At 37.8% G+C, this 23383-nt stretch overlaps 1 protein-coding gene across 1 annotated transcript in view; it reads right to left on the bottom strand.

Annotated features, from left to right (window-relative positions):
• Positions 1-23383, bottom strand: part of LOC131737573 (DNA nucleotidylexotransferase-like) — a 98824-nt gene that overhangs the window by 17485 nt on the left and 57956 nt on the right. Inside the window, 2 exon segments of the mRNA XM_059027822.1 lie at positions 3101-3240; positions 9383-9489. Of these exon segments, the coding sequence (XP_058883805.1) occupies positions 3101-3240; positions 9383-9489 (247 nt within the window).

The following is a 23383-nucleotide window of genomic DNA, read 5'->3' as shown; positions in this document are numbered from 1 at the left end:
ATTTAAATTTAGTATAGCAAATAAAGATAAAAAAATAAAATAATCGAGAAAGTGTTTGCTGTCAGTGGCAATACAGTAACTAAAATACTATAGCAACTAGTCACCGTTTTGAATGATGAGTTGATATGGGACAGTTGGGCTCTGGGAAATATTCCATGAGAATTAAAGCCCAGGTTATATTGAAACTCTAGTACATTACAAGCTCAGAGGGAACGTGATGAGGCACTTCATGTCCCGCTAGAAAATTAATCAGCTGCTGCTACTGGTAGACAGGTCAGGGAGGGTAGTATTTTACACTTTACATGTTGTAATGCCAATGCCATGAAATAATGTACCTTGTATAATTATTATAAATAATAAATGATTGCGCTACGTGTGTCTACCTCTTCTATTAATATAGCAATCGCCTGTGTCGTGAAGCGTGGTTTCCGTATTTTCTTGGCAAGTGACATAATACTTGCTGTTCTGACTTTTTTGTTGCTCCGTTCTACTGTCGCTCAACATGATCGCCACGTCTACATTCAAAACAGAGCCTTGTGGTGACACAAGCGCGTCTCTTAAATTGATTCTTGCCTGGTCCTGATTGGACTGGATTATGGCTTTTATAGTGCACGCAAAGGACTCTTTACATCTTGCACCAGCTGCAATCAAATCTTATCTGTCAGGAATACAATACCAATTTCGCTTGATGTGCATTACCTCCCCAACTATCCTATCAATATTATTATTATTATTTGCTTATTTAGCAGACACCTTTATCCAAGGCGACTTACAGAGACTAGGGTGTGTGAACTATGCATCAGCTGCAGAGTCACTTACAACTACATCTCACCCGAAAAAGACGGAGCACAAGGAGGTTAAGTGACTTGCTCAGGGTCACACAATGAGTCAGTGGCTGAGGTGGGATTTGAACCGGGGACCTCCTGGTTACAAGCCCTTTTCTTTAACCACTGGACCACACAGCCTCCAATACCAGCTGTCCGTCTCCTCCTGCGACCACGTCTCCTTCGCATCTGCCTATCTCTATAGATATTCTAAGCAATCTGATTTCAATTCTCTGTCAAGGCTGCTTCTCTACATTTGATGACCTAACAATAGAAACTAGATGGGGCTCCCGAGTGGCACATCCAGTAAAGGCGCTCCGCGCGGAGTGCAGGATGTGCCCTATAGCCTGGAGATTGCAGGTTCGAATCCAGTCACAGCCGACCATGACCAGGAGTTCCTAGGGGGCGGTGCACAATTGGCTGAGTGCTGCCCTGGTAGGGAGGGCTTAGGTCAGCAGGGGAATCCACGGCTCACCGCACATCAGCGACCCCTGTGGCCAATAGGGCACCTGTGGCTCTGCAGTGGAGCCGCCAGATCTGTGTTGTCCTCCGGCACTATAGGGCTGGTGGCATTGCTGTGGATCTGCAGTGTGAAAAATGACGGCTTGGCAGGAGCACGTTTCGGAGGATGCGTGTTCCAGCCTGCGTTTCCTGAGTCGGTGGGGGGGTTGCGAGCGGTGAGCCGAGGATACAGATAATAATTGGGCATACTAAATTGGGGTGAAAACCGGGGTAAAATAATTGGCGACGACTAAATTAAAAAAAAACAAAAAAAAAAACAATAGAAACTATATGTCTGCATTCTTGGGGTTTTTAAGATGCTCAGAACATGCAGTTCCTTCTATTGCCAGCTTTCCTATGTTGGGTATTCGCTGCAGTGATCTCACGCTCCTTAGAGTCCTACTTTATCCTTTTCCTGTGCATTTCCAAAACGGATCAGCTTCGGCAAGGTCAATTTATTCAGCTATCAAAATTTGATTCTCCTCTATGCCAATATGCTTCCATGCAGAAATATATCGCAGAACGCAAACCTATTTCAAATTCTGACCCCTGGTCATCGATTCAAGCTGGACCGTTATATCCAGACATTGGTTCACATCTCATCTGTCTTCGTTGGTTTCCAGAGCAGGACTTCCCCTTCAATTTTATACTCCTCATTCATTCAGAATCGGGGCAGCCACATCAGCAGCAAAAGTAAAGATTAACCAGCATCTAATTAAAAATATGGGGCGCTGGACCTCATCAGCAGTTGAATCATACATATGTTCTTCCCCATCTGAGATATCTTCTGCACATCAATCTAATGCTAGCATGTCCAGAGTGGGGATGACCCTTCTGTCAGGGCCACCAAAGGTTTCCCCCTAAAAAGAAAGGTTTTTTCCTTTCCACTGAATGGAGGGTCTTCACATAGTCAGTAGGGAGCCACTTACTAACCTTATTTGTTCTGTTAAAGTTTTCTTTCTTTCTTTGTATATAGATTGGTGGTTCTTTTGTTTGTCTGCAAAGGGCAGCCAGGGGTCCATCCTTCTGGGGGGTTAGTGAGTCCCCGACCTTTGTGCAAGCTACGCTTCCTTTACCTACACGAGGGAGGAGCTAGGTTCCTCCCTAACCTTTGCTCTCCTATCATCAATCTACTTCCTATTTAACCATTAGTCACACCCCATACTTCCATCTTGCATTTTTTTGTTTCCTTCTCGTCCTTCCTCCTCCTATAACTCAACCGCCTTTGCATTGGTCTCCTCTGGGGGGGTTAGAGAGTTGCACTTCCCCTACCGTTGTGCAAGCTACGCTTCCTTTACCTACACAAGGGATGTTATCTCAGTGAGTCAGAGGAGACCCTCAGCCAAACCCAGCCTTTTAGCATCTCATGTGCTATCGCTCCCCTCACAATCCGAGGATCTAAGCTTATTCTAGCTAACCTCGCAGAAGGAGCTCTTCCTTTGTAACACGGGGCAGTCCTTTCCATCTCAGCTTTGGAAGTCTATAATTCACCTCATCAAGGGCAGCTCTTAATGATCCAGAGTTCCACTTTTGTTCTTCCTTTCAGGTTCGCAAGCCTCTATTTTATGTGCAGGGGATCTCCCCTGTGTGTCTGGTCCCCCAAACGGCGGGGACCCCATTTCTATATGTTGGGCCTTAACAAATGGCAGGTCCTCTCCTCTCTTATGTGTTGTCAGTCTTTACTAACTCTATGTTCCTGAGGGTGTCGAGCACCCAGCCTTGGAATTAGCCGCATCACGACGCAGCCCTCTCATAATCTGCAGCAGTGACTTCACCACGACCCGGACCTCGTCCTGCCAAGGGCTTGGTCCTAATGGTGGGCGGCTCTTGGAGAAGTCAGGCGACATCTCTACAGGTAGCCTGGCTCCCGCCCTGTGAATTGTACAGGTATTCATGTTCTTGTAAATGGGTGAGGCTAAAACCAGAAGTGCTGTACAAATGCATTACTGGCACTCAGTAAGTGTCCAGACAGCGATTTAACATTATTTGATAGTGATTTGAATCATTCTAATGTGTATTTTTAACAAAGAAGATGGGGATAAATATCCAAATGTCCTAAACCCTGTTCTCTGTAAAGTTTCCTGAGTCCCCCTTCCCTTCCAAATTCACTTACTTGAGGACTTTCAGCTTGCATTGTATCTTACATTTAGCTATTATTGAAATATGTGCATGTTTAAATGTGAACATATCCAAAAGTGAAGTCATTAACGTCTATATAATTAATACTGATACACAGTCATTAGTATTGTGTATATAACTGTTTCAAATACAGTATAAAAAATACAATTCCCAAACACAACCGTGCTGTATTGCTTTCTCTTTACTTTGTATGTAGAACTGAATAGCAGAAACTAAAGTGTTATCTACTGGTCTTTTATTCTACCGGCAATGTCAAAAAAATAAAATAAAACATGCTGGTCTGTTTAGCCTAGCTGCTGGGATGGGATATTCATTTTGGTGTCACAGTGTTTTGCTGTGTGGTAGTGTCAATCACACCTGCTGTATGCCTCCTTGTATACTGTAGCTGTTAATGAAGAGAGCCGCATACTCATTTAATTATTTGCATCATCTTAGTGAGATCTCTAGCGAGAGTTGTGCGACATTTCTTCAAATAAAATAGCGGCAGTTGAGTTGTGCTTTGCTGCAGCAGAGAGTGCCCAAAGGATAACGTCTATACATGCAAGAGCGCAAGAATTAAAATAACATTGTTTTTGTTAAATGTAAACGTCATCTGTGCAATGCATTCTGTTCCGTCTTCATTTTACCTATTTTAATACTGTTATAGATGTAAAAAATGAAAGGCAGTTTAATCCCATCAGATTCTATAGTGGGGCCCCCACGTTCACCCCCAAAAAGCTTTTCATAATCATACAGTGGCCCCTTGCTAAACCGAACATGTTTGTCCGACTTAAGGAGGTTTCAGGTTTATAAACAATACAATAAAATTGCACAAACCTACGTTTAATGTTCTCAATGTATTTTAAATATAAATCATTGTGCTGAAATAACACTAATGTGTTTTGGGTAGGCTACACATTACATTATGTAAAAATATAAATCTGTACAGTAGGCCTATAGGGTATACAATACAGTAGTAAAATCAAATGGATATCTAGCGCGCTTTTTTATACTTTAGACTACTGGTAACACAAAATAAATCATGCTGCTGCATTGTACGCATTGGTGTACAGTGCAAATAAAAGATTATTTTAAGTTGAAACTAAATGATTTTAGGGTTTTTTATTTTATTTTAATTATTATTATTTTTAACTTGGTCTACTTAGTAGCCTAGACAATTAACACACAATAGATCTTGGTCCTGTACAGATGGCACATGTGTGCAGTCTATTGCTCCCAACACGCTGGGAAAACCAGAAATATCATAGAAATTTGTTTTCAAGGCTTGTAAGTACACCCTGACTTTAGTGAAAATTAGGTACTTGGGTGTTAGTCTCAAATACATTGAGCACAACTGGCAACACACGGTAGCAAGCACTCATATTTGGATGAATCAAAGCATTTTGCTGTATTTGTAGTTATATAGTGAAATAAACAAGGTAATATATGGAACAATAAACAGATAATAGCTACATTAAATTATATATATATATATATATATATATATATATATATATATATATATATATATATATATATATATATATATATATATATCAATGTATTTGAATGTAGTAACACAGTATATATTTCAATGATAACGTCACGATGCATCAAAATGCATGAGTACCAATCTCCCAAGTACTGTAGATAAAATCCAAGACAGATTTTTCAGGTCATATTTTTTTTCTGCTGTGAGTCTGACCAAATTAGTCATTCAGTGGCAGGTTGTTTTGCTGTGATGCCAATGGAAGCCTCAGTTCGAAACAATTCACTGTGAACCATTAGAATTATCAGCACACAAAACACTTAATTCTACCTGTCAAGTATGATACTAGAGTTTTATGTAGTATTTTACTGTAGAGAAAGATGTGTTGTTGTCACTACTTATTTAAAATAACCATAAGTATTTTTATAGGAAAGGTAATAATGTATTCTTTGTTTAGCAGACGCTTTTATTCAAGATGACTTACAGAGACTGTGTGTGAACTATACATCATCACAGAGCCGGAATTTGAACCATTGACCTCCTGGTTACAAGCCCTTGTCTTTAAGTACTGGACAAGACAGTTAATTCTGCCATTGCACAGAAGTTTGATCCATACCAAGTTTTTTTTTTTTTCCGTAAGTCTTAATTGAAAATGACCTGTACAAGGTGCATGTTTTGTCTGATTAATCTCAGGTGTGTCTAAATAACACTAAAAACCATAATGGCTCAAACTGCAATGGAATGGGAGTCTTAAATTATACCCTGAAGTGTGGGGATACTGCAGGTGGTCTGTATCAATAACCTAAATTATTTAATCCCTGGAGGCTGGGTTCAAATCCATGTTTTGGTCTCAAATTTACCCCCACGGCACTAAACCACATCACTAAACCACTGTGCAATACAACACTAATGTTTCTGATTAAGAAACAGCCTAGTGGCTCTGTGCCAGTGGCAATGCCTAATCACAATAATGCTACCACCTACAGTAAAAAGCATAACACTATTGCTTTCAGACCATGGGAAAGTTAGTTGCCATTTTCAGTAGTAGCTTCTGTGGAAAGTTAACCTTTATATCCACACTCTATACTTGCTTTTGTGACAAAAAAAATATGTATCATGCATGTTTACAAGGACATTTTAAGAAATATATTTTTCCACCCTGCAAGTTAAAAAAGACTGAAATATTAGGCCTCTGTGATAGCTTACTCCTTGTGGGTGAGATTGTAGATGACAAGGTTACAAGACTTAAAGTCAACCTCTGTTACCTCCACTTAATCACTGCTTCCCCAGTCTCTGTGGAGATCTGTCAGATTGTGCTGCATTTATTTCACAGAAAAAAGGACACTTTCTTCTCGTCCTTTTATATCAGACCTTTAACCTTTTCATAGAGGCTCTCAATTATATTACTCTGCCGCCCCATTTTTCTTGGTAAATATATTATGACAAATGTTTACGAAAAGATGTAAAGGGTAAAGCTAATTGTCAGTGGATCTGAACCTCTGAAGTGAAGTAGCAAAGATTTAAAAAAAACTAGTGATGATAAAAGAGACCCTGCAGCCATGCTTCAGAACTAAAGATGCCACTGAAATTCTCTTTTTAGTTAGCAATTACCACCTGGCAGATGGCATTGAATGAAACATGTTTATTGCTAAAATCTCAGTGCTAAATTTTTTTTTTCCGATTTAGAACAGGGAACTGCCTAAGTGAGCAATTGTGAAATCAGACGACAACTTAGGTAGGCCTCTTGCCACCTCTCTCATTTACTGCAACCATAGTAACCATAGTAACCACTGAGTTCCTTATACCATTTGACCTCTTTTGTCTAACTTCCTCACTCCAATACCTGTCTGTACTCAAACTTCATACAGCCTCATTATTTGTCGTCTTTGAAGTCCCCACTTATTTCCATCAGTGAAGCCTCTCCTACACTTTTCATTTTCTGTTTCTCTGTGAACAGGCCATCCTTTCTCCTAAATTGACCTCTCATTTGTTTAATCTCCACTAACCTCTTTGCTGTTTCCTGTGATTGTAGGCTTCATACCAAGGATACAAAGGTGTACCAAGAATGAAAAGGTTGAAAGAGTTTCTTTCCCAGAAAATGTTGTACTCTTTTATATCTAGACCATTCAGCACACTGTGTTCAGTCTTAATGGATCAAGTTCAGTAAAAAAAACAAAAAAAAACTGAAAAGTTGCTTCCTTCCCTTAATAACTACCTTATACTTATGTAAAAATGTAACATCTAATTAATTTAATTAATTTATGGTGAAAGGAATACTTTATTAATGCTTTATTTTTTAATTCCGATATATAATTGTTACCATGTCCTTAATTTTTAAATTGATCCAATTAACCCCTGACACCTGTTAAACCTGGAATGAGACAAGCTTCCAGGACCAGTCCCCTACCATTGCTCTACTGTTTAATCTACATAGGGTAGTAAAGGGGTAGTATACTAACTTGTTAATTAGCGGAAATTTTAAACGGAACCAATGGTGATTATCTGGTTTTAGAGGTAAGAGTTTCTGAAATACTTTAAAGTTAGCTAAAGGCAGTTGGACAAGTCTACTAAAGTTTGGCTCCAACTGCTAAAGTTTCATAACTTGAAAATAAAAACATAGATGGGCGTAGGAGCCTTGCAAAAACTTTTAGGTTCTGAAACATTAGCAAAGGTTTATTTTCGTTGGGGTGGGGGGGGGGGGGGGGGGTGCCCTCTTTATTTCTTAGGAAGATACACATCAGTGGCTGACAGTGAAGAAAGCAAGATAGCTGATTTGTCATGCAATAATGAGGGCCTTATTGTCTAATTATGTTAGGCACAGATAGAAGATGGTTCTGCCTAAACAGCCCCATTGTGTGTGCTCATTCTGAGGATGGTATACCCCTTGCCAGCATCTAATTACATTATAAAAATTGCTTGACCTAGATTACAAACAAGTGGGAATAAATCAATGTTTAGCATGTGTTGACTAAAACAGCATGATAAATTCACCCCAAGAAATCCAAGTGTAGGTTCTCTGACAGATTGGAACACACTTGTCCTTGTGTGGTTTAATTTAAGTTCCACGTCTTTAACCACTTCAACTCCAGATGTAAAAATGAAACCCCTTCCCAGGTACCAGATTTTGAAAATAATAATAATAATGTTTTCAAACCTATAATTGCTATAAAATGTTAACATATAAGGAATAAAACACAAATAAATGACCTAAACGCTAATAACAATAAAAATCAGTAAACAGTAATTATCATATAAAAATCAAACAACATCAAAACATGTGCCATTATCAACTTGCTCAGTGCCGTTTATTGAAATGTTCAATACAACAGAACCCGGGGTTGCCTTCGCAACCACTGCACATTTTTCTTGTGTCCTTTCTTTTGTTTTCATTTTCGTAGCAGACCCTGCACCTTTTTTGCGGTCCCTGCTTCTCTTGTGTTGGAGGAATAGTCACAAATGCGTGTACTGGGCTACTTTGCGCAGGCATTGTGATGGATCTGGCTGCCGCAGACGCCTGCTTCATTGTCTTGTACCCAGTACTGTGTTTTGATAGTATTTCATCACAGCACTGCCATTTCAAACCAAACACCTTCCCGTTTGAAGCTGGCTTACCAAAAGCCAAAAAGCACTCCAATGGAGAACACAAGCTCTCAAGTTCCACGGGGGGGTGCACATCTGTGTAAACAGGTGCAAAATCAAATGATGGATGACTGGCATCATCATAGGGATCAGTAATAAACACCTAGTCCCCTGCTGTTCTTGGCTCCACATCCTCTTCATCATCATCGCTGAGTGATAAGTCAGCATCACTGTCGCTGGTATTGAAATCCTCCGAAACAACTTTGAAATCTTCATCACTCCCATTGTCGCTCTCTACGTACATTGCCATGTTTAGCTTTCGCTAAAAACTATATAAACTACAATTAAACAATAATAACCAAGGCTTCAAAATGTATTTTCCTGCTGTACCTCCTATTAGCATTGGTGGCTTTATCACAGATCCCCTTTTGTCCTTAGCTTGATTTTTTTAAACTTGAGTATTTTCAATTATCACATTATGGATTTAAACTAATTATATCTACTGCTTCCTGTATAGCAGTACAGCTTCCTATCTTATAGCCAGGACCTCCTGGTCCAAAGCTGGGACCATTGAAGACTACACCATGCGAGTGATGCTGTATTGTGTGAGGTGATAAAGTACTGTTATGATCCCTTTAAGACCTATCTCGTGCACCTGCCTTTAATAAATGCACTAAAAGCCCTACCCCTTTAGATTGTTCTGGACTGGTTGGTGGAGTTAAGTCAGGGAGCGCTTAGGCAAGTTATTATATTGGTCTCCGGTAAGATTGGAGGAGACGGGTGTGATGAGACTTCTGTACAGTACTGTTAGAACCCGGAAACATGCTGGACATGTAGTTAAATAAATGTTACGTGAATGGTGATGACCCACAATCCTGTGTGAAGCTAAAGTGTTCATATTCTATGCAGTCCGAGCCTTCCTTCTCTGTCTCTGGAGTGGTAATCAAAAAATCCACATCATGGCCAAACTCCTTCCTCCTGAATGCACATGTTAAGGGGTTATAATAGCTAAAGCTTTCTCTCATTAACATACATTATGGACTGCTAAGGACTTTACAGCCATCAGAGGGCCACTTTTTACTCTATATGGTATGACTGATAAAGAAAGTCAATTCATTACACAGTGTTTACTATATTGAGTTTCTGTGGTGCTTTAATTCATTATCAGCTCTGATAGGCACCTTTTGAATTCCCTTCAACTGCAAAGTTAAATCGATGACAACACAATTGGCCACCAATCTCAGCCACATTAACAGTATTATCTTCATCAATCTTATCCCTCTTTTTTCAGTGGACACGTTGTATGTAATTAGACCTCGACTTTCAGCCCATTCACTTCTCCTTGTGCTGATATTCCCTCATACATGTTTGCCTATAATCACATAGTAATCCCATTCTCTCGGATTGTTTTGTTGTACAGCAGATATTTTTTGTTTTCCAATCTGATACTCAGGTTCAAGCCCATTCTTCCTGCTATAACAGGAAAAATGACCCCTATGTGCAAAATAACGCATACAATCAGGCCATAGACTGGATTTGCACCAGGTTTCCATATACGTGGATGACATTGCAAAAACCTGAGGTTAAGATCAACGTATCGATTCAAACTTTGAATATAACTTTTACTAGTTTATATTAGTTGATTTATGTGTGTACTCAAAGCAAAGCTATTTGTATTTTATTGCATTATCCATATTACAATGTGTATTCTTTAATGGTTAGAATTTTTTAGACTAACTTTAATTCCCATTTTTGTGTTTAATTATTCAATGCTTCCTCTCTGTGCTATTCAATATTTTCTAAATGGTATAAAATGAATAATGAATAATAGATACAGTGCTGTACAAGAATAAGGAAATGAGTAAAAAAGTATTTGCAAGCCATTCCACTAAAACACAAACAGACATGATATTGTCTCTTGCTTTCGTTGATTATACTGTGCAATCTGTCTGTGAATTTTCACACTGGGAATATGATTATTAATACTCATTGGGTGTACTCTTTCCTATGCAGTTGAATTAAAACTGTTTGAGATACCACTAAATAAATACCTAATTAAAAAAAATAGATTGTTAGGCTTGATTTGTAATTCCTGGGAAACATTCATCTTAATGATATGAACCGACCATGACCTAAATCTTTCTTATGTGCTTTGGGCATTTTGACAGACTTGTTAAATTTAAGCTTATTAAGTGGCACAAATTGAAGGAAAGAAACAGAAATAACGAATTCCTGGGACTATTTTGGTCATATTCTCTATGACAGAGGTGTCCCATTCCATTTGACAACACAACTGAGGTCCTCTGTGCTTTATTGTGTACACTAATTAGAATCACTGAGTACGGTGCCGAGTCAAGTGGTCAGAATATTAGTAGAATTCCCAGTCCTACATTTCACCTTGTTGAGTCCCATTCACATCCAGCTGCAATTCAAAATGTCCTTAGTTTAACCTTCCTATTGAATAATTTCAGAACTACATAAACAGACAGGTGATGCAATAGGTTAATTCACTAGCCTGAGTTTTAACCTAGCCACAAAACCATCTCACATATGGCACAACTGCTCTGCAAAAAAGAGGCCCAGGACTGCATGGCAGGGGATGTTCAGTCGGTATTGTGGACTCCAGTGTGAATGTACAGTAGCAGCACAGACCATATCATTTGCCTTTACTGTAGTTTTTGTAACTGTACTCAATTTTCAATTTTGTCATGAGTTTGCAAAGCACATGTTCCTTTTATTTAAAAATGATAAAAATAATAATAATGTGGACAGTTAAAGTAAGTGTAATCCGTTAAGTTAAATCCTTTTCTGAAGTTAACAGTTGCTGCTGCTCGATTTTGACGGTTGACGGTTCCTTCTGTCTGTTGAGTTTTAGAGAGGACAGATTTTGGGAGCTCAGCGATGGCTGGTCCAGCACTGGTACAGTTGCCTACTCTGGTTGACAGAGGAGATGTTGTGGCATGTATGAAACTTCAGTAACGAAACCTAGATATTCTGTACATATATTGCGTCTAATTCAATAGTGATGCAAGTTTCACCCAGGGCTGCAGTATAACTACACAGTTGATTGTATATTTACATGGCTTTGGTGGATTTGTGCTGTTGATGGGTAATAAATGAATAGCTATCTGTGCTCCGATGAGCTGAAATGACCTTGAGTGTTGTATACTTTTTTATAAGCATGCGGTTCAGGAGGCTGTTATGCCGAAACATGACTGCTAATAATGCCAATAAAATCTTGAATACCACACCATTAAAGTTACAAATATACAAGGTTTAAAATAACTCAATAGGAGAACTAACTCAAAAGAGAAATTACACAAAAGAGAGTTACACAGCATTTTCAAATATTAACATGAATGAAAGCTGTGGATTTAGAATAAAGGAATACAGAAGTGATTGCAGAAGCAGAAGGAGTTTTTGTAGTTACTTCCACAGCATAAATCTGTTTTGATCTTCATACCAACAACTGGTTTCAGAATGGTAAAGATAAGTAAAGCCACTTGGGGGGGGGGGGGGGGATATTTGTCAAGTGGTATCAGACAAGATGGCTAAGAAGTCTGGAAAGGTCACCATGCCATGCTTAATTGCCTATAGAAAACATTTAAATGTTCCACATTCAGAATTCAATGAGGCATGCCAAGTTCATAGTAAAGTGGAAAAAGCAAGTAGTTTAATCACAGATTACAGGGAATATGCAAGATAATACTTTATACCTTTTACATTTTAATTTTTTTTATATTTTATTACCTGTTTAACATCGTGTTGTGTGTGTTGTCTGGCATACGGGTCAGGTTGGGTACCCTTTCAGCGTACTGGTCTGTAACCCTTACCCAAATAACATATTAGAAAGTAAATGTACTGTTATTATAATTATTATTATTATTATTATTATTATTATTATTATTATTATTATTATTATTATTTATTTCTTAGTAGACGCCCTTATCCAGGGAGACTTACAGTCGTAAACAAAAATACATTTCAAGAATCACAGTACAAGTATTAATACAATTAAGAGCAAGATCAAATACAATGACTTTGGTTCTAGCAAGTACAAGTATATGACAAAATACGAGCAGATAACAGTGTCAGTGATAGTTACATCAGGATATAATTAAATACAAAATACTACAGATTAAATAACACTTGTGACAGAGTACAGTACTCTAAAGTACACGATTAAATGCAGTAAAATAGGGAACAGATAAGAGCAAGTAAAGTGCATTAAGGAAGAGTAATAAAATGTCCAGAGGGAAAAGAGGAGTTCTACAGGTGCTGTCTGAAGAGGTGAGTCTTGAGGAGGCGCCGGAAGGTGGTCAGGGACTGGGCAGTCCTGACATCTGTAGGAAGGTCATTCCACCTCTGCGGGGCGAGGGTGGAGAAGGAGCGGGCTCTGGAGCCAGGGGAGCATCGAGGAGTACAGCCAGTCTTCTAGTGCATAATGATACATTTCCTACATTAAAGCAGGAGGAGATTAGGGAGGAGTCAGCTGACTAAACAATGTTCTCGGTTTGTGTTCTTGGATCCTTTTATGATGTCTGCTTAGTGATATGGAAGTGTGGAATTATTTTGGAATCATAACGAATAAAAATAATGAACATGTGACTCGATTCATTGCTTGTAAAACCTGTCATCATGTTTTTGTGTACGACAGCCACAAAAGCACAAGTGTAGCTCTCTTTCAACTGGTGGTAAGTAGAGATAGTTAGTTAATATACTTTGTTAAAATATATCCAGACCACTAGAAAGCTACCATGCTGTATTGCCTATTGTATAAACTCAGTCTGTGGAAAATGGTAGAGATATCTGTGTGTGAATGTGAGAGTATGAGAGAGTCAGTCGATGCAGGCAGTAGGTAAAGGACAAACACTTGCAAGTTCAGGTCAGGCTGAAGGGCTTATTAAATTGGATCGGGTAGCAGGTAAGAAGGCGCTGCTGCAGTGGATTGTGGGTTGGGGTTGGGGTTGGGTCCTATAGTAGTGGGTCCGGGTCGGAAGCGGGTCATAAAAATCATACCAGCGCAGGACTCTGGTCTAGCATTCAAGTCATTTCGTGCTGCAGCAAAGGAATTCTGGAAACAGCATTCCTGAAGCAAAGCCCTTATAAATGTTTGATTTGACCTTGTGAGTAAAGAAATCCATGTTAGATGTATACTATGCTATCATTAATTAAGTGAGAGGGAATAAAGAGATTTGAGTGAAAATGTGATTGAAAAGGCCCAAGTGGACTTCTTCGCCCAGAATGCACAAAAATGAAAAAATTATAAATAAAAAAACATCTTTATGCTCAGGGGTCATGGCTTGGGTTTTGCAAAAGGGAAATTGATGGACTACGTTATTGTTAAGATAAACCTGATAATCCCAACCATAAAAATAATATATTTTTTAAAAATTCAATTGTTTAAACAGGATGCATTCTTCTATTTCTTATAGCTTGGAACAGTAAAATAGGTCTTCAGTTCAATATAAGTTGCCATGGTTGCAAACTGCCCATTTCATCCCAGAATTAAATTTTGCCAGACCCTTTTCTTTAAGCATTCCTTTCACATTCATTCACTAAACTTATTTCAGAAGCAGAACAAGCCGCAGTACACCCCATGTGATATGTATTGTCACACACTTTGTATAAATAGATTTTTTAAATTGCTTTGTCAGTCTTTAAAACTTCTATACTGTAACATCTCAAATTTATAGCTGTCAAATCAACTGCCTTGGCAGTTAAATAAATCTATATTTCAAACTGTATTGCAAAACACACATTTTTACCTGTTCAATAAAAGATTAGTTCTATGGAAAGAATGAAATAGAATCAAAGCATTTTTAGGTCAAGTGTATTTACTACACAATAAATATGATATGTAAATAAAAAATGTAACAAAATCATTATATAAGGCTTCCTAAGTCTTCACTAATTTCATTTGTAATCCCCATAGGGCATTATCCCACTAAAGCACTACTACTTATGGTAATTATGCAGAACAGGGTTGCTTTCTTATTATTATTATTGGGATCACGCATCGGGTTGGGCAGAACGGATGACACCGGACAAGGGGGTGGGAGCAAGTATAAGTGCCCTAGACGACAAGAGTCTTGGGAAAAGCTTGCTGGGGGCAACAAGACCAACAGGCAAGTGTCACAGAACTGTGAATTCTGTTTACATCATGCTGCCCTCAAGGGAAAGGTAGGGACTAGGGCTCTGCTCTGTGCTGTTGTGTTTAGTTTTAACTGAAGCTACAGTTCTAAAAGCTTGTGGTCTTTCAATGGCTGTTATAGTTACAAAGCAATTCTCTTTAGCATGCCGTTGCAACAATCATTAGCTTCAGAATAATTCAAGAATGACCCAGTAAAGTTACCCAACCAGAAATAATTGTTGTGCACTTCCATTTGCATATACAGAAGTCTTGTCCAGTTTTGAAAGAAACATGTTACACTAAACATCTAGAAAAAAAATAATGAAATTAAAAATATGATATCTGGTACTACACTTGGTTAAAGAAATCTTCTTTAAGACCCAGCTTGACAATGTTTTGAGATCAATCAGCCACTAGGAACAGGATAAACATAGGTGGGCCAAATGGCCTCCTCTCGTTGGTAAATGTTCTTATGTTCTTGATGTTGCACTTGTTTGGTCATTTCACCTGGATGGTAAAATTGTCTCCTCCCCTACAATGGCTTCTTTCCTATTGTAACACAGCAGGGAGGGGGGTTAATATCCTCCTTGCATGAAAAACATGTGCAAATGCACATTGGTTTAATTTAATTGTTTTATTAGTAATTATCCCCTGCACCTGGCTATCATTGTAAATTAGAGCCAGGTGCAGGGTATTTAAAGAAAGCAGCCAGTCTGTTCTGGGATGCTGAAGAGTGAAGAACCCGGTTAGGTGTGTGTTCAACCATAAAGAAAAAAAAAAAAAAGCAAGGTAGTGAAACCTGCTATGGCGTTTTATCTTAAAATTGTGTTTATTTTGTTTTGGTTTGTGTTACAGGTAAACAGCTTTTTGTTTTTATTAAAAGAATAGCACGTCCGTGCTTTTGAAATCAAGTTCCTGTGTCCTGGGTCTATTTTTAAAGGGGCAAAGAACCAGAGTGGTGCAAATTGTTCACACCTATCTTTAACCAATCAGCTGCTTCCCATATTAACTGATGTGCATTCAGTCAGTAAAATGCTGCTCAGGTCAAATGACACAGGAAGTAAAACAGATTTCCTGCGAATAAGGTATAGAAACTAAGAATATAACATGTGTTTATTTAAAAAAATGCACAATTACTTTATTTTGTTTAAAACATGTAATGTGTGGGTTTTTTTCTTTTCAGAAATAACTGCTATTAAACAATATTTAGGTTCATGAATGTGCCCAATTATGCAGCACATTCAATATAAAATGATTAATTAATAAATAGGACAATAAAACTCAAGTGATTCAGCAAAGCCACCTGCATTCTCTGGGTATTTCCTATCACATTCTTAATTGGCAAAACAGCAAACATTGTCTCTGCTTTCCACAAAGTCATTTAAAAAATATTAACTGTGCTGTGCATGCAAATTGAGCATATGCAGTTTAGCACAATAAATAAGAGCACCGCCAATCAATGCTGAAAATCCAACTATTTAAAAAAAAATACAGATACTTTTTTTTTTTTTCTCAATTGAATGAGCTCAGCTGGTGCATGTGTGCATCAGATCAAAAGCTATAGAGCATTTTAGCTGCCATACATCTGTGCATATTCTGCATATAAATCACCGTTGTCAGCAAAAAAAAAAATGTGAGAGTATGTCAGAAGCTTTCTTTCCATTGATGAAATGTTTTATCTCTAATGGTGGATCTTGACAACTGAATTATTTAGCATTAGTTACCTCTGAAACCATATATTTTTCCTTCAGAAGTTAAAGTCAAGATGGAACTTTTGCTATTACAGAACTAATATGCTGACAAGATTAAACCTTTTCCATGCATGTTATTGATTTAATTAATAACCTTTTTATTGTATTCAGATATTCGTAGATACCCGAATAAATGACTACTGTGTAAACTAGATGATACCGATATAATTGCTCTAAAAAATAAGGAGTGCTGCTCAGAAAATATTGTTGTACCATAAATTTCAGTAATTCAACAAGATTTATAACAAATCTTGATGAAAAATATTCATATTTCACAATATTTCACAAATTCGATGCACATGTAATAATATTTCTTCTCTGACAATATATCACTGTATTGTTTTATACTTTTTTATATAGAAACTCCTCAAAATTGATGTTGGCAGAGCTGTCTTGTGCGCGATTATTTTAATAACTTGTTATGTGTTAGAGGCCAGCCATGACTTTATTCATTTATCATTTATGAGCAAAATAGCACCTAAAGTGGCCTTTTTCGCTGTCACCCAGCGTCTCTGATAAAATCCTGTTCGTCATTTAAATAGTTCACGATGGCCAAGCGTGACATTACTAAATGGGGTTTTATCTTTCAGTGCAGAATAGGATTTAAAAGTGTCATCTTAGAGCAAACTGGCAGCCTCTTAGACCTGCAAAAACAGCAATTTTTGGAGGAGAAATACACTTTTTTTGCTAAGATGGGGCCTGATTTACCAAAGTTGGTTAGGCAGCTTTGAATACATTTTTCTTACAGGTATTTTCATACTTAATTTCAATTTTCATTTATGAGCCACACAGTCAATAAGTAAGTCCGTAACTTACATCCCCTGCCATAGCTGTAAATTCAAAATTAGAGTAATCTGTATGACGAAGAAGTTGATCACCATGACGTAAATGTTGTAATCTATTAATTAGTTACTGTAACTTTAAGGAACACATATAATGAATTTGCACTGTCGAATGGGTTGGATGTGTCAGGGAGAAACATGGGTTAATGAGTAGACTAAAAAGCAGAATTACCTGATTCTGCGACATGTATGTTATGGTACTAGGCTGATGTATGGTCTGAAGCATTTGACTACTAAAAGAAATGTGCTCTGTGCTTGTACCCACAATCCATGTCTGGAGTCTCTAAACTGCCTAGTTACTATCAGATGCTGTGACACCAGTGTATTAGATGTGATTCCAATCAATCCATATACGTATTTCATTTTAAGCTTTGTAAACCTCTCGGTGTCGTGTTTTTTTTAGATTCTGCCCTCGTCCTCTGCTGTCTGGTAGATGACTTCCCTTTGACTCGGAAAGCATAGCACCCGTCATGGTTACAGTATCTACAAGACACATTGAGCATCCTAACCACTTAAGTAGGCTTCCTACATATAGAAACATAAAAATCAATTTTAAAATTCAAACAGTGCTGTTGAGTGTTGAATGATAACTGCAGCTGTAGCTATGGCAGCACTGTCCTGTGCGCCTGAAAGTCATGGGACGATGTCTTTATTTTCCTTTGTTTTTCATATTCAAATGTTTCCAAATTCCAGTATTTTTTTGTCATTTGTCCAATGTGTATTGGAGATTTGGGAGTTTGCGAAAACATCACAGAAGCCACTGGCAGAGCACATGAGTGAAAAGTTGTGTGACACTCATGTTTCATGGGAATTGACCACACAGAAATACCTGAACTTATATCAAAATGAAACATGCCAAATCAAAAAGATGAATCTGTTTGTACTGTACTGTCAGGGAAGTTCTGGTGCCTGGCCTGACTGCTGGAGGCACTGGCATTGCAGTTCCTTTTTCTAAAGCCACGAACCATCAGCTTTTTCAGTGTAGCTGTCAAAACTGCGGTGCAATGGAATATGGCTCTCTAGTTCAAATCTTACAGTTTCTGACAGATAGGCACCCAGTTAATTCCATTTTGATGGTAATAATGATGTTTCAGCAGATACAAAATTGAGAGCTGTGTGGGAACTTTAAAGGTTGGCAGGTAGGATAGTTTCAAATCCTGACAGTAGAAGAGTATCTCTATATTGTTCAAAAAGTGTAATTACACAGAGCAGAATAAGTGAACAGTACAGTAGTGTAAGCTTTATGCACTGCTCCCTCTTTCTAACTCGGGAGCCATAGTAACAAGTGGGTAAAGAAAGGGGCTTGTTGCCAGGAGGTTCCCAGTCCAATCCCAGCTTAGCCATTGACTCACTGTGTGTGACCTTGAGCAAGTCACTTAACCTCTTTGTGCTCCGTCCTTCAGATGAGAAGTAAAACCGAGGTCTTATTGTAAGTGATTCTGCAACCATGACCATCCCTCCTTATAACTGGTTCCGTGGTATAAAGGGATGCTTATTAAGGGGTAGCACTGTAAATTATTTTGTACAGATAGATATTTGTTTTGATGTGTATAAAAGCTTGAGACTCTTATAACTTGTGAACTGATTGTTGAATTCAGTTGAAAATGTGGGAGAACAACATTTTGTTATAGCAAACCCTTCTCCTAAAATACCCATCAACTGGCCATTTATAGTGTATATCTGTGAGGATAGCCATTTCAACGCACACATTTTTATTATTTATTTATTATTTGTTTTATTTAGCAGACGCCTTTATCCAAGGCGACTTACAGAGACTAGGGTGTATGAACTATGCATCAGCTGCAGAGTCAATTACAACTACGTCTCACCCGAAAGACAGAGCACAAGGAGGTTAACTGACTTGCTCAGGGTAACACAATGAGTCAGTGGCTGAGGTGGGATTTGAACCGGGGACCTCCTGGTTACAACCCCTTTTCTTTAACCACTGGACCACACAGCCTCCTATGTTGCTGTAATTTGTCGTGTTAGGCAACCTTACTACTAGTATTTTTGTTTTCATTCAAATAATTAGTAAAAATGGAGGCATTTACTACAGTCTTTAATTAACTACTATTTTTAACGACTATTTTATAAAACTGAGTTCCAAATTTAGTAACCATTTGCTGGGTACAAGGGTTTTAGAAAATACCAATTTACGCAATACACTCATCGATTGTTAGTTGCTTGCATTCTCTTTCAAAATGCTCAAGTTAATATGTAAATGAGATTGAGACCCTAAAGTGTCTAATATCTGGTGCAAACCTCATCAAAAGATTAATGGCAGTAAAGTCACATTTAGGCACAAAGCCTATGAACCATAATCCAAGTCAACTAGCTTGTGTGGCTACGCTCAGGGTGCAGTTTGAATGGGGGGGGGTAGATTATAGAAATGTTTTACATTAATTTACAATTATTTCTTCAGGAAATTTTAAACATATTTTAAATTATAAATGTATGTTGCATCACTTTTACACAAACTTCAGACCGTAAGATCAGTAGCACATGTATTAACATGATTTTTTTTTAAAAAAGGAATGGAGTTTGGTTTCACTGGAGCCAGATCGTAAAGTTCGGCTGTATAGTGAATCAGGCTCGGATTTCACTCACCCATCATTGTCATCCAACAGTAGTGGTGTGTGCACCGTAGCAAGGCAAATTAACCAATGAAAATCAACTACGTCAACATCATTCAGTTGCTATATTTCAAACTGTTATTTTTTATTCTCATCGGAAGTGCACACTATACTAAAGAAAAAAGAAATGAAGACAGGACACTAAAAATCCATAGTAGCTTTTTTAAACAGCCCCAGAGACAAGGACTGGAACTTTTACCCGCTGAGTCACCTGCTGAGCAGAGTGGAAAAAAGGCCAAGATTAACAATTAACTCCTGCAGATTAAGCTGTTAACATACGGATGTTGTATTATGTTCCCTTTATTGTTGTTACACTCTGTGTAATTATCAATGAGGTTATGTGCAACAATGCAAGTACTTGTCAGGAGTGTGTTTTAACATTATTTTAGTTGCTGTAACGTAGGTAGTTTTTGTTGATGTCTTTTGATACCGTATCCACAAAAATAATAATAACCTCCATGCATGATGGCAGAATTGGCAAATGTGTGATTGCTAAAGATTTGTTAGCAGTTGATTCAGTACAAATAAGTAACTTAGTGATTTTCTTAACTGTTTAAATTGTGTTCTACAGATCTATCAAGGCTTGCCGTGATGTTTTGTTGTTTGTCTATTTTATCCTCTCCCCCCCCCCCCCCCCTCCTCCGGAAATTTGACAGATCGCACCCTGGCTATGCTAGTTGCAAAAAAGGGCCTGTGGCAGGGTTGCTAGTGGGCTATTTCCTCTAAGTCTTATGTGTTTCACAGCCAGCGGACAGTCTAGTGTGTGGCAGGATGGCAGGGCAGATGGTGCTGCAGCAGAGCGAGTCACTGTGAGTACTGAAACCAGTCACCTAAAGCCACAATCTGAAGATGTCAGTTCAGTTCCAGCCCAGCCAGGAGACTTTTCTTAAAAATGTTGTTGTAACCTGTATCATTGTGATGTTTAAACAAGGCAATGCAATGTTTATAACAAATCCATCTATCCCGAATCTGATATTCTCAAAAAACAAATAATGCTAACACCAAGTTTTATGGCAATCCACTATATACCTTCGCTGAGCTTGCAATTCCTGTGGATATGCTGTATTCTTCTCTGTCCCACCTAGAATTAAACATAAAACAAACAGCTGCTACAGTACATCTTAAGGTCCAGTCACACAATTTATGTGAACTGGCCAAGTACCTTTTAAACATGTGTATTCATAAAATGAATGAACAAAATACTGTTTTTCTATGTTATTTTTTTTAAATTCAACCCTTGTAAATTACAGAACATATATGGGTAACACTTTACATTAAGTGTCTCTAATTAATATGTATTTATATAGTAGTTAGTAAATACATGTGTATTTACACATAATTACAATGGTATTATGCAGACATACAATGTACTTAATGTGTAAATCTTTTTGCAAGATCTAATCCTAATCCTAACCCTACGTCCACCCCCCTCAACCCTAACCCTTTTCTGATACAATTGTGTACTTGCATATATCGTGAAAAATGATTTACACATTAAGTACATTGTAACTTTGGGTGATTCCATTGTAATTATGTGTAAGTGCACATGCATTTACTAAGTAACTAGTATGTAAATAGACAGTAATTAGAGACACTTAAGTGTTACCCATATATTGTATGTATAACTGACAAGGGAATGTGAAATGAGAGGAACAAATATATAATATTGCTATACTACAGAAACCGAAATGGCAGTAAGCCACTGCATTTAAAAGGAAATAAGGCACTGGTTATTAAATGTCATGCTGACATGAATAGTTATTATGAGTTATGAAGCAGCCTAAGCTATATTAGCAAACAGCACAGCTGCAGTTTGAAATCAGCAGTCTACTAAATTCTTCTCTGCAGTGTAGCAATGGGTTACACACTTCTGATGTCTGCTTGACCACTGGTATTATCACACAATGAGTACAGACTCCAGTTTGCTTATTGTCTTTTGCAGTAAGCTCATCTACTTGTTTGGTAATACTATCTTTCTGTCAGTATATCTGCCTTATCTGGAAGCACTTTACAGTACACAGTGTTAATTTTCACAGAAGCAAAGCAGCATATGATACTTCATCACTTCCTAAAGGTTATCTGTCAATCTCCATCCATATTTTATTCTCAACAGCAAGCATACTCAGATTGAATTCCTTTCCAAAATTACCTGTCATTCAAGAAGACTACACTTTTAGAGGGTGTATGTTACACAAGGAATAATGTACACCTGACTGTACAAAATAAGTAATTCCTGCAAAGGTTTCTGATGTCACTTAATGTTTTTTTTTTTTAAAGCACTTGTGATATTGTGCTCTTCCACAAGTCTTCCTCAGATAAATCTTGAAATCTGCAAGCCACTGTTGTTAGTTTTGGAAGCAACATTGTTTTGTTGTGTACCTGTACTGGTATTAACAGAATCAGATTTGAAAAGCTGACATCAGATGCCTGCAGTCTTATTACACGCATGTAGTGAAGTAACTACTGATTTGTAATTAGATTGTTAAACTCGGACATTTGTAGGAATATTATAGTTTAATTGTTTCAAAATTGCAGAGTAATGGTCAATTATGCCATGATACAGCGTCGCACTGCAGTTTTTATTCATATATCATGAGGTCATTATTTTAGAATTACTTGGTAATTACTTAGTAATGATTACAGAGTTTGCACATTTGGGTTAATAATATCTTATTATTATCCCCATGACATAATCATTAAACTCCCAATGTGGCAATATTACACTGCAATGTAACTCGACTATTACCATACTTGGTAATGTACTTGATCTCCTTTTCTGGTCTTGCCTTTTTATTCACTGTTCCTATCGCAGTGGTGTATCTGCTGCTGCTACCACAGACCGACCCCTGGGTGTTAGATTTGAGGTAGTGAATTATGATATTGCTGTAATTAGGTTTACATCTCAGCAAAAATGTATTATAATTAAGGCCACCAAACTAGTCTGTGGTACAGCATGGATAGTGGTGAACTTGTAGTCAAGGCCGCTTCCCCTTTCTCTTCATGGACTGAACTGTTACCATTTCTGTTGCTGGTCTTTACCACTCACTATAATTAACTGTGAAGAAAAGCATGCAAGTCTCAAAAATGTATTTATTAATTATTATTAGTACTGTATAGTGTAGCTGTACTTGAGACACACACACACTTCATGAAAATTATTTTAAATAAAATATTAGAATGTGTCAAATTGTAACCGATTCCAGAACTGAGGAGCTCTGTACATAAAAAATGTCTGGCCTATCTCATAAGAAGAATTTTCAGTTTTCATTCAGTGTTCCTTAAAATGTAACACTTATTAACTTCACTTGCTAACATTGATTATAAACATCTTATGTCTACATTAGTAAAGCAGAGAGGCAAAATGAGACTACAATGGTAACAGACCCATGTTAACATACATCAGACAGTGATGAGTCGAACCACCGCAGCCCAAGAAAACCTGTAAAGTCTATTCAGTACAGTGTCCAGATTCTTCACAATATGGTTCATAGTATTTTTTTTTAATGTATTGTC

Source organism: Acipenser ruthenus, chromosome 7 (genome assembly GCF_902713425.1).
Source record: "Acipenser ruthenus chromosome 7, fAciRut3.2 maternal haplotype, whole genome shotgun sequence".
In the NCBI taxonomy this organism is placed as follows: domain Eukaryota; kingdom Metazoa; phylum Chordata; class Actinopteri; order Acipenseriformes; family Acipenseridae; genus Acipenser; species Acipenser ruthenus.
This window is presented reverse-complemented; position numbering and strand designations above follow the sequence as displayed.